Source organism: Erithacus rubecula (assembly GCF_903797595.1).
Source record: "Erithacus rubecula genome assembly, chromosome: 29".
In the NCBI taxonomy this organism is placed as follows: Eukaryota; Metazoa; Chordata; class Aves; order Passeriformes; family Muscicapidae; genus Erithacus; species Erithacus rubecula.
Window position 1 is genome coordinate 2,937,164 of NC_136681.1, and position 16,188 is coordinate 2,953,351.

General features: G+C 47.1%; 1 protein-coding gene across 1 annotated transcript; it reads left to right on the plus strand.

Moving 5' to 3' along the window:
• Window positions 1-372: 372 nt before the first annotated feature.
• On the plus strand, window positions 373-15,933 carry ENTPD4 (ectonucleoside triphosphate diphosphohydrolase 4; the record flags this gene model as incomplete). The annotated part of the gene is made up of 13 exons (XM_079328950.1): window positions 373-456; window positions 1,483-1,580; window positions 2,376-2,573; window positions 3,596-3,801; window positions 4,432-4,582; window positions 5,865-5,968; window positions 7,172-7,231; window positions 8,699-8,823; window positions 9,638-9,789; window positions 11,564-11,888; window positions 13,214-13,299; window positions 14,052-14,213; window positions 15,720-15,933. Exons 2-13 carry the CDS (start codon window positions 1,573-1,575, stop codon window positions 15,931-15,933), a joined length of 1,791 nt encoding a protein of 596 aa, XP_079185076.1. The 5' UTR covers window positions 373-456; window positions 1,483-1,572.
• Window positions 15,934-16,188: the final 255 nt, after the last annotated feature.

Consider the following 16,188-nt stretch of genomic DNA (forward strand, 5'->3'; position numbering starts at 1 on the left):
TTCAGAAATATAAATTGAATATATTCCAAAATATTGACACCTTTATAGCTATAAGTGGAATATATTTCAAAATATTGACATTTTAGAGCTATAACCTTAATACATTTCTAAATATTGACGTATTTACCACTATAAATTTTATATATATTTTAAGATTTAACACATTTATAAGTTTTCTACACATCAAAGTATTGACATAGTTGTAGCTACAATTTTATCTATTTCTCGATTTTGGCATATTTATAGCCATAAATTCCTATTTCTGCCGTTAAACGCTGGTTTTGTAACGATTTTAGGCCGTTTTTACCGGTAGATGATCTGGCCACGCCCACCCGCCATGGCCACGCCCCCGGGGAATCCCTTCCCGGCACCGCCGTGACGTCACGACGCCTGCGTCACATCCGGCGGCGCACCCGGAAGTGGCGTGGGGCCGGTTGCCATGGGGCGGCCCGGGAGGTGAAACGGGGGAGAGAGAGAGGGGGAAACAACGGGAATGGGAATAATGGGAATAATGGGAATGGAAATGGGAATAATGGGAATAATGGGAATAATGGGAATGGGAATAATGGGAATGGGGATGGGAATAATGGGAATGGGAATAATGGGAATGGGGATGGGAATAATGGGAATAATGGGAATGGGGATGGGGATGGGGATGGGGATGGGAATAATGGGAATAATGGGAATAATGGGAATGGGGATGGGAATAATGGGAATGGGGATGGGGATAATGGGAATGGGCATGGGAATAATGGGAATGGGGATGGGAATAATGGGAATGGGGATGGGATGGGAATGGGGATGGGAATAATGGGAATGGGGATGGGATAATGGGGATGGGATGGGATGGGATGGGATGGGATGGGATGGGATGGGATGGGATGGGATGGGGATGGGAATAATGGGGATGGGGATGGGATGGGAATGGGGATGGGAATAATGGGGATGGGATGGGAATAATGGGAATGGGGATGGGATGGGAATGGGGATGGGATGGGAATAATGGGGATGGGATGGGAATGGGGATGGGGATGGGGATGGGGATAATGGGAATGGGAATGGGGATGGGGATGGGATGGGAATAATGGGGATGGGATCGGGATCAGGTGGCCGGGGCTCAGGGTCTGGGAGAGCCGGGCTGGGGCAGCTCGTTCCACTCCTCGTCCCTTCCCTGCCCTTGTCTCCATCCCATTCCCTTTATCCCAGTCCCTTTATCCCAAAACCTCCCACTATCCCAGGCTGCTCCAGCCTGGCCTGGGACACTCCCAGGGATCCAGGGGCATCCCCAGCTCCTCTGGGAATTCCATCCCAGCCCCTCCTCACCACTCACGAGGGATTCAGTGCTTCCATCACCTCTGCATTCCTGTTTCCCTTTGTATTCCTGTTTTCCTTTTTATTCCTGTTCCCTTTCCATTCCTGTTTCCCCCTGTTTTATTCACCCTCTCTATCCCCATTTTCCTGCATCCCTTCTGTTTTCCTCAGGAGCAGAGCTGGGATGGCTGCAGGAAGCTCTGACATTCCCGGCCCCTCCCAGGGCACCAGCTGAGGCTGCAGCAGCTCCCCCATCCCAAAATGGGCAGGTAAGGATCCCACACAGGAGCTGTTGGGTGATTTTGGGAATTTAATCGTGAATTAAGCGTGGGAAGGGTGTCCTGGGTCTGCTCAAGAATCCTGGGATGGGGTGGGGTTGGAAGGAGCCTCAAGGATCATCCCACCCCTGCCATGGGGACACATCCCACTGTCCCAGATTATCCCAGCCTGGCTTGGGCACTGCCAGGGCTCCAGGGCAGCCACAGCCCCTCTGGGAATCCCATCCCAAAATCCCAATAGCCATCCCTGCCCTCTGGCACTGGGACCATTCCCTGTGTCCTGTCCCTCCATCCTTGTCCCCAGTCCCTCTCCAGCTCTCCTGGAGCCCCTTCAGGCCCTGAGGTGTCCCCTGACATTCTCTTGTCCCCACATTTCCATTCCCTGAATCCCAAACCAGCCTTTTCCCTCCTTCCTGGCTCTCATTTCTGAGACTTTGAAAGCAATCCAGGAGATCCCAAGGAGCTCCAGCCCCAAGTCAGCAAATCCTGTGGGATCCTCCTGAGCCCAGGGATGGGGCAGGAGTGGGAATTCCATCCCAGCCCCTCCCACCCTCCAGGGAGGAATTTTTTCTGTGTTTATTTCCAAACCCATCACTCAATCCACTCCTTTCTCCTTTTGGATCTCAGGATGGGGCTGGAATGAGGTCCAGGCTCAGAGTTAAATTTGTAATTTTGTGTGTTTCTAAGGAAGGCTGGGGCTGATCCATGTCCTGTGGGATTCCCACATGGATCCTGATTTTCCCTATGAAGATCTGACCCCCCCCCAAACTCACCATTCCATTCCAGGATCAGCCTCTCCTGCCTGCTGCCAGCCTGGTGGCACTTCAGCCTGTCCCCTGTGGGGTGTCCCCGTGTCCCCAACACCTCCCTGAGGCAGCTGCTGCTGCTGCTGGGGGCTGCAGCTGCTGCTGGGGCTCTGCTGCTCTGCTCCCTGCTGCTGCTGCAGGGCAGCCACAGCTGGGCTGGGGACAGGAGACTGCACAGGTGAGGAGGAGGGAATTCCAGGGGAAAGTGGGGAAAAAATTCCATGGGAAATAGGGAATGGAGCTCAAGGGAAAGGGGGAGTGATGCTCTGCTCCCTGCTGCTGCTGCTGCTGCTGTGGGGTAAGGACAGGTGGGGTGGGGAGGGGAGATTGCACAGGTGAGGGCAGGGAATTCCTGGGGAAAGTGGGAGGGAATTCCTGGGGAAAGTGGGAGGGAATTCCTGGGGAAAGTGGGAGGGAATTCTATGGGAAACAGGGAAAAATTTCCATGGGAAACAGGGAAGGAATTCCATGGGAAATAGGGAAAAAAATCCATGGGAAATGGAAAAATTTCCATGGGAAATAGGGAAAAAAAATCCATGGGAAACAGGGAAAAATTTCCATGGGAAACAGGGAGGGAATTCCATGGGAAACAGGGAAAAATTTCCATGGGAAACAGGGAGGGAATTCTAGGGGGAACAGGGAAAAATTCTGTGGGAAATAGGGAAAAAATTCCATGGGAAACAGGGAAAAATTTCCATGGGAAACAGGGAGGGAATTCCATGGGAGACAGGGAAAAAAAATCCATGGGAAACAGGGAAAGAATTGAATGGGAAACAGGAAGGGAATTGAATGGGAAACAGGGAATGGATCCTGGAAAAAACAGGGAATAGATCCCAGGGGAAGGGGGAGATGCTGCTTTGCTCCTGCTCTGGGGGATTCCAGCTGAGCTCAGTATGGGAAATTCCACAGGTGAGGGGGCACAGAATTCTGTGGGAAACAGGGAGAGAATTCCATGGAAAAGAGTGAAATGGAATTCCAGTCTGGGAGGGTGTGGAGGGGATGGGCTGGAATTCCCAGAGGAGCTGGGGATCCCTGGAAGTTCCCAAGGCCAGCTTGGAGCACCTGGGACAATGCAAATTTTCCCTTGGGGTATCACTGGATAAAATTTAAAATCCCACCAAAACTCCTTAAAAATTCTACTCCAAACACCCCAAATTTTCACCCAAATTCCACGCAGCAATTCCCATTTTTTTCCCCCAGATACCTGGCCAGGGTGACAGACACAGAAGCCACAGACACCAGGAACCCAAACCTGAACTATGGGATCGTGGTGGATTGTGGCAGCAGCGGCTCCAGGGTGTTTGTGTACTGCTGGCCCCGGCACAATGGGAACCCCAAGGACCTGCTGGACATCCAGCAGATGAGGGACAGCAACAGGAAACCTGTGGTGATGAAAATCAAGCCAGGTACTGGGAGAAAACATGGAATTTTTTTCATTATTTCCTGTCCTAACTGTGCATTCTGCGCTCCAAAGGAAATTTCCAGCATGGAACAGCTGCAGGGATTTTTGGGGTTGGTTTGCAGGAGGTTTGTGGAGGTTAAAATTTGAAATGGGGTAGGAAACAGGTGAGTGACAGCAGCAGGAAAATCAAACCAGGTACTGGGAAAAACATGGAATTTCTGCAGGATTTCCTGACCTAGCTTTGCCTCCTGTGCTCCAAAGGAAATTTCCAGTATGGAACAGCTGCAGGGATTTTTGGGGTTGGTTTGCAGGAGGTTTGTACCCTATTTTGAAATAGGGCAGGAGGGAAACAGGGGAGTGACAGCAACAGAAAATCAACAGGAAAATCCAAACAGGTACTGGGAAAAACATGGAATTTCTGCAGGATTTCCTGTCCTAGCTTTGCCTCCTGTGGTCCAAAGGAAATTTCCAGTATGGAACAGCTGCAGGGATTTTTGGGGTTGGTTTGCAGGAGGTTTGTGGAGGTTAAAATTTGAAATGGGGTAGGAAACAGGGGAGTGACAGCAGCAGGAAAATCAACAGGAAAATGCAAAGAGAATGCTGGAGCTGCTGCCCTGCCCTTTGTGTTTGCCAGGGATTTCAGAGTTTGCCAGCTCTCCTGACAAGGTCAGTGATTACATCTCCCCCCTGCTGAGCTTCGCTGCCGAGCACGTGCCACGTTCCAAGCACAAGGAGACCCCTCTGTACATCCTGTGCACAGCAGGGATGAGGATCCTGCCTGAGAGGTCAGAACCTTCTATCCTCCTTTCCTTTCCCTTTCCCTTTCCCTTTCCTTTCCTTTCCCTTCCCTTCCCTTTCCTTTCCTTTCCTTTCCTTTCCTTTTCCTTTCCTTTCCTTTCCTTCTTCCTTTCCTTTCCTTTCCTTTCCTTTCCTTTCCTTTCCTTTCCTTTCCTTTCCTTCCTTTCCCTTTCCTTTCCTTTCCTTTCCTTTCCTTCCTTTCCTTTCTTTCCTTTCCTTTCCTTTCCTTTCCTTTCCTTTCCTTTCCTTCCTTTCCTTTCCTTTCTTCTTTTCCCCCTTTTTTCCTTTTCCCCCTTTGTTTTTTCCTTTTTCCCCCTTTTTTCCTTTTCCCCCTTTTTTCCTTTTCCCCCTTTTTTCCTTTTCCCCCTTTTTTTTTCCTTTTCCCTCTTTGTTTTTTCCTTTTCCTCCTTCTTTCCTTTTTTCCCTTTTTTCCTTTTTTTTCTTTTTTCCCTTTTTCCTTTTTTCCCTTTTTTCCTTTTCCCCCTTTTTTCCTTTTCCCCCTTTTTTCCTTTTCCCCCTTTTTCCTTTTCTTTTCTTCTCTTCCCTTCCCCACAATCAAGATTCAAAAACTCCAAACAATATTTTTTATTCAGATATTTATTAATTTTTATCTGTATTACAGTGATTCCTCCAGCACTTCCAGCTAAAAAACTAAAAATGGACTTTTGTCTCTTTATAAATCTTTTTAAATTCTGCAATTAAGAAATGACACCTTAATTATTTTATTGAACCCAATAATCAATCATTGACCCACAATGCAGAATTTTCTCTCCAATTAAACAAAATCACCCAGAAAGGGATGAAAAAGAAAAATAAAACCTCCATTATTATATTCTGATTAAATTCTAAATTTTCAATTTTCCCCATTTGGAATTTTTCAACTTTTTTCTCCACATTCTGTGATAAAAATCAGATTTTTCTTTTTTGGGGGGTGTCAGTGCCTGTCAGCACAGAAAGTCTAAAATCCTAAATTTCCAAGTTTCTAACAATTCCCTGGGATTTTTGGGGGTTTTTTGGGTTTTTTTGTTTTTTTTTTTTTTGTGGTTGTTTTTTTTTTGTTGTTTTTTTGTTTTGTTTTTTATTTTGTTTGTTTGTTTTTTGTGTGTGGGGGGTTTTTTTGTTGTTGTTGTTTTGGTTTGTTTTTGGTTTTTTGGGTTTTTTTGTTTATTTTTTGGTGGAGTTTTTTTGGGGGGAATTCCAGCAGCAATCCTGAATTTTTAATTTTTTAAATTTTTTTTTTTTTTTGACTTTTCCATGGAATTTTTGCAGCCAGCAAAAAGCCATCCTGGAGGATTTACTGACAGACATCCCTGTGCACTTTGATTTTCTCTTCTCTGACTCCCATGCTGAGGTGATTTCTGGGAAACAGGAAGGTAAATTGGGGGAAAAAAAATTCAGGAATTCCAAAATTCTTAAATAATTTGGGGATTTTTTTAATGTTTTTTTCAAATCCTGCTTTGCTTGAGAATCTTTAATTCCTCAGGAGAAGAATTTTCCTTTATTTCTCTGGTGTGGGGATGATGGGAACTCCTAATTGGCCAAATATTTGTTGATTTTCCTCAAAAATTTAATGGAAATTTAATCTGGAAAATATTTAAGATTTTCTTTAATGGAATTGAATCTGGAAAATGTTTAGGATTTATTTTAATGGAATTTAAACTGGAAAATATTTGGAATTTCCTTTAATGAAATTTAATCTGGAAAATATTTGGGATTTCTTTAATGGAATTGAATATAAAAATTATTTGGAATTTATTTTAATGAAATTTAATCTGGAAAATATTTGGGATTTCCTTTAATGAAATTTAATCTGGAAAATATTTGGGATTTTCTTTAATGGAATTGAACCTGAAAAATATTTGGGATTTCCTTTAATTGAATTGAATCAGGAAAATATTTGGGATTTCCTTTAATGAAATTTAATCTGGAAAATATTTGGGATTTTCTTTAATGGAATTGAACCTGAAAAATATTTGGGATTTCCTTTAATTGAATTGAATCAGGAAAATATTTGGGATTTCTTTAATGGAATTGATATTTGGAATTTATTTTAATGAAATTTAATCTGGAAAATATTTGGGATTTCCTTTCATGGAATTGACCCTAAAAAATATTTGGGATTTCTTTAATGGAATTGAATCTGGAAAATATTTGGGATTTCTTTTAATGGAATTGAATCTGATTTCCAAGGGATGATTTGGAGAATTTCTGTTGTTTTTTCAACTCCTGATTGTCCAAATATATTTGCTGATTATCTCTGAAAATTTAATGGAATTTAATCAAAGCAGAGATAATTTAGTTTATTTTAATTTAGAGATTTTTTAAAAAATCCCTTTAAAACTTATTTTCCTTCATTTCTCTCCTGAATTTTAGAGCATCTTAAATTCACTTAATCAAAAATTTTATCCTGGCATTAATTAGGGAAAGGAGAAATATTCTCAGGAATATTTCACTCCAATTTTAACAAAAAACGAGCAATAAATAGGAAAAAAAAAATTTAAATATTTCAATTTGCTTTTTAAAAATTCCTTTAAAAGTTAATTGATGATTTTTATTTTTTTATTTCCCACCTACAGGAGTCTATGCATGGATTGGGATCAACTTTGTCCTTGGAAGATTTGAGCACACAGATGATGGTGAGGAACTGGGGGGAACTGGGGGGAACTGGGAGCTCCAGGGGTTGGTTTTCCAGCCAGATGTTGGGGATGCAATTCCAGATGTTGGGATGATTTTCCAGCCAGATGTTCCAGCCACAAACAGCAGCTCTGGGCCCTCCCTGGCTCCATCCCAGAGAATTTTCCCAGTTTCCCATTGATTTTTTTTTTTTCCTGTATCCCATTGAGTTTTCCCATATTTTTCCCAATATCCCATTGATTTTTTTCCTCTGTTTTCCACTGATGTTTCCATTGATTTTTTACATTGATTTTTACCTTGATTTTTCCCCGTTTCCCATTGATTTTTCCCAATGATTTTTCCCTGTTTCCCATTGATTTTCCCATTGATTTTTTAATTGATTTTTTTCATTGATTTTTTCATTGATTTTTTCATGGATTTTCCCATGGATTTTCCCATGGATTTTTTTCCCTGTATCCCATGGATTTTCCTCTTGATTTTCCCATGGATTTTCCCATAGGTTTTCCCATGGATTCTCCCATGTTTTCCCATGGATTTTTTTCCCTGTATCCCATGGATTCTCCCATGGATTTTCCCATGTTTTCCCATGGATTTTCCCATAGGTTTTCCCATGTTTTCCCATGGATTCTCCCATGGATTTTTTCCCTTTATCCCATGGATTCTCCCATGGATTTTTCCCTGTATCCCATGGTTTCCCCCATTGATTTTTTCTCTGTATCCCATGCATTCTCCCATGGATTTTTTCCCTGTATCCCATGTTTTCTCCCATGGATTCTCCCATGTTTTCCTACTGATTTCCCCATGGATTTTTCCCTGTATCCCATGGATTCTCCCATGGACTCTCCCATGTTCTCCCATTGATTTCCCCATGGATTCTCCCTGTTCCCAGAGGAGGAGGCCGTGGTGGAGGTGCCAGGGAAGGAGCACAGGGATTTCTCTGTGTATCCCATTGATTTCCCCATTGATTTTGCCATGGATTTTTCCCTGTATCCCATGTTTTCTCCCATGGATTCTCCCATGTTTTCCTACTGATTTCCCCATGGATTTTTCTCTGTATCCCATGGATTCTCCCATGTTTTCTCCCCTGTTCTCCCACTGATTTCCCCATGGATTCTCCCTGTTCCCAGAGGAGGAGGCCGTGCTGGAGGTGCCAGGGAAGGAGCGCAGGGATTTCTCTGTGTATCCCATTGATTTCCCCATTGATTTCCCCATGGATTTTTCCCTGTATCCCATGGATTCTCCCATGTTTTCTCCCCTGTTTTCCCACTGATTTCCCCATGGATTCTCCCTGTTCCCAGAGGAGGAGGCCGTGGTGGAGGTGCCAGGGAAGGAGCGCAGGGATTTCTCTGTGTATCCCATTGATTTCCCCATTGATTTCCCCATGGATTTTTCCCTGTATCCCATGGATTCTCCCATGGACTCTCCCCTGTTTTCCCACTGATTTCCCCATGGATTCTCCCTGTTCCCAGAGGAGGAGGCCGTGGTGGAAGTGCCAGGGAAGGAGCCCCACCAGCCCCTGTTCCGCAAGCGCACCGTGGGGATCCTGGACATGGGCGGGGTCTCCACGCAGATCGCCTACGAGGTGCCCCAGACTGTAAGCCTTGCCTCCCCCCACCATTATCCCTCAATTCCCTCCTCCCTCTGCCATGATTGCAGCTCTTTCCCATCCCTTGGAATCCTCCATCCCTTGGAATCCTCCATCCCATCCCCATTTCCAAAAAGCAGCACAAAGATTCCACCTAAAAATCCCGTTCCCATCACTCAAACCCTGCATTCATCTTCCATTTTTGCATCTTCGTGCACAAGTTTAAATCCTTTTCAATTCCAATGTTTCCATCCTGGGGTTTCAAATTCAAAAGATTCCTGGTGGTTCCTATAAAAAAAAAAACCTTTCCATAAAAATGGCTTTTTGCTTTAATTTTTGGGAGAAATGGTATTGACTGTTACAAATGTCACCAAATTGCTTTGTTGCAAATGGAACAGAAATGAATCCAATTTCACTGAGTTCTGGAGCAATTCCTGAATTTTTCAAGCTTAACTTCCCACGAAATTAATTGGGAATTATCTAAAAGAAAAACAGCATCAAATCCCTGTGTTTGGGGAAGGGAAGGGAAGGGAAGGGAAGGGAAGGGAAGGGAAGGGAAGGGAAGGGAAGGGAAGGGAAGGGAAGGGAAGGGAAGGGAAGGGAAGGGAAGGGAAGGGAAGGGAAGGGAAGGAAAGGAAAGGAAAGGAAAGGAAAGGAAAGGAAAGGAAAGGAAAGGAAAGGAAAGGAAAGGGGAAAAAGGAAAGAGGAAAGGAAAACGATTAAAGAGACGAGCAAGGGGTGAATTCAAAGGACTCCAAAACATCCCCAAAAACTCATTTTCGGACCAGGACAACCCTGATGGCTCCTGATTTTGTTGCTGCAGGAGGAAGTGGCCAAGAACCTGCTGGCAGAGTTCAACCTGGGCTGTGACACCCACCAGGCTGAGCACGTGTACCGCGTGTACGTGGCCACCTTCCTGGGCTTCGGCGGCAACGCCGCGCGCGGCCGCTACGAGCAGAGCCTGGCCAGCAGCAGGTGCAGCTCCGGGGCAATTCCAGGGCAATTCCAGGGGAATTGGGGAATGGGCTGGGGCTGGGGAGGGGCTGGGAGCAGCCTGCGGTGGGGGGAAGGCGGGGGTGGTCGTGGGAAGGTGGGGATGGTCATAGAAAGGTGGGAATGATGTTGGAAAGGTGGAAATGATGTTGGAAAGGTGGAAATGATGTTGGAAAGGTGGAAATGATGTTGGAAAGGTGAGGATGGTCATGGGAAGGTGGGATTGATTGTGGGGATGGTCATGGGAAGGTGGGAGTGGTCATGGAAAGGTGGGAATGATGTTGGAAAGGTGGGAATGATGTTGGAAAGGTGAGGATGGTCATGGGAAGGTGGGATTGATTGTGGGGATGGTCATGGGAAGGTGGGAGTGGTCATGGAAAGGTGGGAATGATGTTGGAAAGGTGGGAATGATGTTGGAAAGGTGGAAGTGGTCATGGAAAGGTGGGAATGATGTTGGAAAGGTGGGAATGATGTTGGAAAGGTGGGGGTGGTCATGGGAAGGTGGGGATGGTCATGGAAAGGTGGGAGTGGTCATGGGAAGGTGGGGATGGTCATAGAAAGGTGGGAATGATGTTGGAAAGGTGGAAATGATGTTGGAAAGGTGAGGATGGTCATGGGAAGGTGGGATTGATTGTGGGGATGGTCATGGGAAGGTGGGAGTGGTCATGGAAAGGTGGGAATGATGTTGGAAAGGTGGGAATGATGTTGGAAAGGTGGGAATGATGTTGGAAAGGTGGGAATGATGTTGGAAAGCTGGGAGTGGTCATGGAAAGGTGGGGATCTTACTGGGAAAATGGGAATGATCATGGAAGGGTGGGAGTGGTCATGGAAAGATGGGAATGTTACTGGAAAAATGGGAGTGACCATGGAAGGGTGGGAATGGTTTTGGTATGATGGGAATGATCATGGAATGATGGGAATTTCTGAACTGTCCCTGTCCCTCTCCCCAGGACATTCCTGAGCTCTCTCTCTGTCCCCAGGCTCTTTCTGAGCTGTGTCCCTGTCCCCAGGCCCTTTCTCACTGTCCCTGTCCCCAGGCTGCCGGGCTCTTTCTGACTGTCCCTATCCCTGTCTCTGTCCCCGCAGGCTGCAGGGCTCTTTCTCAGCTCTGTCCCTGTCCCCAGTCCCTGTCTGACTGTCCCTGTCCCTGTCTCTGTCCCCGCAGGCTGCAGGGCTCTTTCTCAGCTCTGTCCCTGTCCCCAGTCCCTGTCTGACTGTCCCTGTCGCTGTCCCCAGTCCCTGTCTGACTGTCCCTGTCCCTGTCCCCACAGGCTGCCGGGCTCTTTCTCAGCTCTGTCCCTGTCCCCAGTCCCTGTCTGACTGTCCCTGTCGCTGTCCCCGCAGGCTGCAGGGCTCTTTCTCAGCTCTCTCTCCCTGTCCCCAGTCCCTTTCTCACTGTCCCTGTCGCTGTCCCCGCAGGCTGCAGGGCTCTTTCTCAGCTCTGTCCCTGTCCCCAGTCCCTGTCTGACTGTCCCTGTCCCTGTCCCCAGTCCCTGTCTGACTGTCCCTGTCGCTGTCCCCGCAGGCTGCAGGGCTCTTTCTCAGCTCTGTCCCTGTCCCCAGTCCCTGTCTGACTGTCCCTGTCCCTGTCGCTGTCCCCGCAGGCTGCAGGGCTCTTTCTCAGCTCTGTCCCTGTCCCCAGTCCCTGTCTGACTGTCCCTGTCCCTGTCGCTGTCCCCGCAGGCTGCAGGGCTCTTTCTCAGCTCTGTCCCTGTCCCCAGTCCCTGTCTGACTGTCCCTGTCGCTGTCCCCGCAGGCTGCCGGGCTCCGGGGCCGGGCTCAGCCCGCACTCCCCGCTGGCAGACCCGTGCCTGCCGCGGGAGGCGCGGCAGCAGCTGCGGCGGGCGGGGCGGACGCTCCACCTGCGCGGCACCGGCCACTTCCAGCAGTGCCGGCAGCTGCTGCAGCCGCTGCTCAACAGGACCAACGACAGCCTCAGCTCCCTCAACGGCGTCTTCCAGCCCCCCCTGCACTTCCAGAGCAGCGAGTTCTACGGCTTCTCCGAGTTCTACTACTGCACCGAGGATGTGCTGAGGATGGGAGGGGACTACAGCGCTGCCAGGTTCACCAGAGCTGCTCAGGTGGGGCAGTGGGCAGCACTCACCTACACATTCTATCCTCAGGGATTGTGTTCCCAAAGTCCTGCAGCTAAATGTTGCCTTAAGGGATCCCAAATTTCATCAGGGATCCCAGATTCCTAAATTCACCAAAGGTGGGGCAGTGGGCAGCACTCACCTACACATTCTATCCTCAGGGATTGTGTTCCCAAAGTCCTGCAGCTAAATGTTGCCTTAAGGGATCCCAAATTTCATCAGGGATCCCAGATTCCTAAATTCACCAAAGGTGGGGCAGTGGGCAGCACTCACCTACAGATTCTGTCCAGGGATTGTGTTCCCAAAGTCCTGCAGCTAAATGTTGCACTAAGGGATTCCAAATTCCATCAGGGATCCCAAATTCCTAAATTCACCAAAGCTGCTCGGGTGGGGCAGTGGGCAGCACTCACCTACAGATTCTATCCTCAGGGATTGTGTTCCCAAAGTCCTGTAGCTAAATGTTGCACTAAGGGATTCCAAATTTCATCAGGGATCCCAGATTCCTAAATTCACCAAAGGTGGGACAGTGGGCAGCACTCACCTACAGATTCTGTCCAAACATTGTGTTCCTAAAGTCCTGCAGCTAAATGTTGCACTAATGGATCCCAAATTTCATCAGGGATCCCAAATTCCTAAATTCACCAAAGCTGCTCGGGTGGGGCAGTGGGCAGCACTCACCTACAGATTCTGTCCAAAGATTGTGTTCCCAAAGTCCTGCAGCTAAATGTTGCCTTAAGGGATCCCAAATTTCATCAGGGATCCCAGATTCCTAAATTCACCAAAGGTGGGACAGTGGGCAGCACTCACCTACAGATTCTATCCTCAGGGATTGTGTTTCCAAAGTCCTGTAGCTAAATGTTGCCTTAAGGGACCCCAAATTTCATCAGGGATCCCAAATATTCCATAAGAGATCCCAATTCCCCAAAGCTGCACAGGTGACAAAACTGAGATAAATCCCTGATTTAGCAGCTCCACAAGGATTTTATTCCCAAAGTCCTGCAGCAAAACTTTTCTTTAAGGGATCCCAAATTCCATGAGATCCCAAATTCAGTAAGAGATCCCAATTCCCCAAACCTGCACAGGTGAAAAAATGGGGATCAATCCTTAATTTAGAACCTCCACAAGGATTTTATTCCCAAAGTCCTGCAGCAAAACATTGCGTTAACGGATCCCAAATTCATAAGAGATCCCAATTTCCCTAAGAGATCCCAATTCCCCAAAGCTGCACAGGTGACAAAACTGAGATCAATCCCTAATTTAGCATCTGCACAAGGATTTTGTCCCCCCAGGAATGCCCTGTTGTGTCCCTGCAGGATTACTGTGCCACCAGGTGGTCGGTGCTGCGCGAGCGCTTCGAGCGCGGCCTCTACGCCCCCCACGCCGACCTGCACCGCCTCAAGTGAGAGGGGTTGGGGCTTTGGGCTTTGGGTTTGTGCCAGAATCCCCCCTGCATGGCTGCCAGGGTCTGTGTGTTTCGTTGGGTTGCTGGAAGTGGGGGGAAAAAAATTGGGAGTTGTGGAAAAAAAAATGCAAAAAGGAGGAGATTCAGTGTTTAATCCTGCGGTCGCTGGAATGCTGAGCTGAGCTTAACCCCTTCTCCCTGGCTGATCCCATGTATTAAACTGATCCCACTGTGCTAAACTGATCCCTCTGTCCTAAACTGATCCCATGTCCTAAACTGATCCCACTGTTACTGATCCCTCTCTCCTAAACTGATCCCTCTCTCCTAAACTGATCCCACTGTGTCTGATTGATCCCTCTATCCTAAACTGATCCCACTCTGCTAAACTGATCCCTCTGTCCTAAACTGATCCCACTGTGCTAAACTGATCCCACTGTGCTAAACTGATCCCACTGTTCCTGACTGATCCCACTGTTCCTGATCAATCCCACTGTCCCTGATCAATCCCACTGTCCCTGATCAATCCCACTGTCCCTGATCAATCCCACTGTCCCTGATCAATCCCACTGTCCCTGATCAATCCCACTGTTCCTGACTGATCTCATTGTCACTGACTCATCCCACTGTCCCTGACTCCACTGCCCTCCATTGTTTTTTTCCTTCCCTGCCTGACCCCACTGTCCCTGACCCCATTTCCCTGCCTGACCCCATTTCCCTGCCTGACCCCATTTCCCTGCCTGTTCTCCCAGGTTCCAGTGCTTTAAATCTGCCTGGATGTTCGAGGTTTTCCACAGGGGCTTTTCCTTCCCTGAGAGCTACAGCAGCCTGAAGACAGCCCTGCAGGTCTATGACAAGGAGGTGCAGTGGACCCTGGGGGCCATCCTCTACAGGACCCGCTTCCTGCCCCTCAGGTACCCCAGGGACCTGCCAGGAGCCTTGGCCAGGGGGAATTTTGGGGATAAGAACAGGTGGTGATCCCTCAAATTGGGATTTTTGGAGCTTATTCCCCATAACGGGCTCTGATTCCTGCCCTGAGCCAAGCTGGGAGTGGAATTTTGTCTCCAAATCTTGTCTGAACTTTTCCAGAGCTCTCAAATATATGGGAAAAACCTTTGGGAGGGAAATTTGTGGATGGGAAGAGGTGGTGATCCCTCAAATTGGGATTTTTAGATACAATACCCCCAAAATGTGTTTGGATTCCCACTGTTTGATTCCCACTGAGTTAGAAATGATATTTTACCTCCAAAGTGTGGTTGTTGTCTCTCTGCTCTTTTCCAGGGATATCCTCTTAAAAAATCTGGGAAAAACTTTTGGGAGATGATTTTGGTGATGCTTTCTAGATTTTGGATTAGGATTTTTAGAACCTATTCCCCATAACGGGCTCTAATTCCTGCCCTGAGCCAAGCTGGAAGTGGAATTTTGCCTCCAAATCTTGTCTGAACTTTTCCAGAGCTCTCAAATATATGGGAAAAACCTTTGGAAGAGAACTTTGGGGATGGGAACTTGTGGTTTTCAGAACCTCAAATTGTGCTTTTTAGAGATTATTCCACCAAATGAGTTTTGATTCCCACCGAGCTGGAAGCAGAATTTTGCCTCTTAAGACGTGACCCTTGTCCCTCTGCTCTTTTCCAGGGACATCCTTTCAAAAATTTGGGAAAAGCCTTTGGGAGAGGATTTTGGGGATAGGAATTTGTGGTTTTCAGAACCTCACATTGTGGTTTTTGGAGCTTATTCCCCAAATGGGCTCAGACTCCTGCCCAGAACCAAATTGGAAGCGGAATTTTGCCTCCAAAACCTGTCTGATCTTTTCCAGGGACATCCTCTCAAAAATTCGGGAAAAACCTTTGGGAGAGGATTTTGGGGATGTGTACTTGTGTTTTTTAGAGCCTGAATTGTGCTTTTTAGAGCTTATTCCACCAAATAAGCTCTGATTCCCACCCTGCCTAATTCCCACCAAGCTGGAAGCAGAATTTTGCCTCCAAGACGTGACCCTTGTCCTTCTGCTCTTTTCCAGGGACATCCTGTCAAAAATTCGGGAAAAACATTTGGGAGAGGATTTTGGGGATGGGTACTTGTGGTTTTTAGAGCCTGAATTGTGCTTTTTAAAGCTTATTCCCCAAAATGAGCTCTGATTCCCACCCTGCCTGATTCCCACCAAGCTGGAAGCAGAATTTTGCCTCCAAGACGTGACCCTTGTCCCTCTGCTCTTTTCCAGGGACATCCTCTCAAAAATTTGGGAAAAACATTTGGGATGGGAATTTTTGAGATGGGAACTTGTGTTTTTTAGAGCCTGAATTGTGCTTTTTAGAGCTTATTCCCCAAAATGAGCTCTGATTCCCACCCTGCCTGATTCCCACCGAGCTGGAAGCAGAATTTTGCCTCTAAGACGTGACCCTTGTCCCTCTGCTCTTTTCCAGGGACATCCAGCAGGAAAATTTCCGTGGGATTCACTCCCACTGGAGGAGTTTCTCCTTTGTGTACAACCACTACCTGTTCCTGGCCTGTTTCCTGGTGGTGCTGCTCTCCATCCTGCTGTACCTGCTGCGCCTGCGCCACATCCACAGCAACTGCCCGGCCTCCCTCTGGATCCAGGAGGGGCTGCCCCCCCAGAAAAACCCTGGGAATATCTGAGATTCATCCATAGAAAACCCCTGGGAATATCTGAGATTTATCCATAGAAAACCCCTGGGAATATCTGAGATTTATCCATAGAAAACCCCTGGGAATATCTGAGATTCAATGAGGAAAGTCTGGGAAATCTTTGAGATTCAAATGGGAAATCTCTGAGATACATCCATAGAAAACTCCTGGGAATATCTGAGATTTATCCATAGAAAACCCCTGGGAATATCTGAGATTTATCCATAGAAAACTCCTGGGAATATC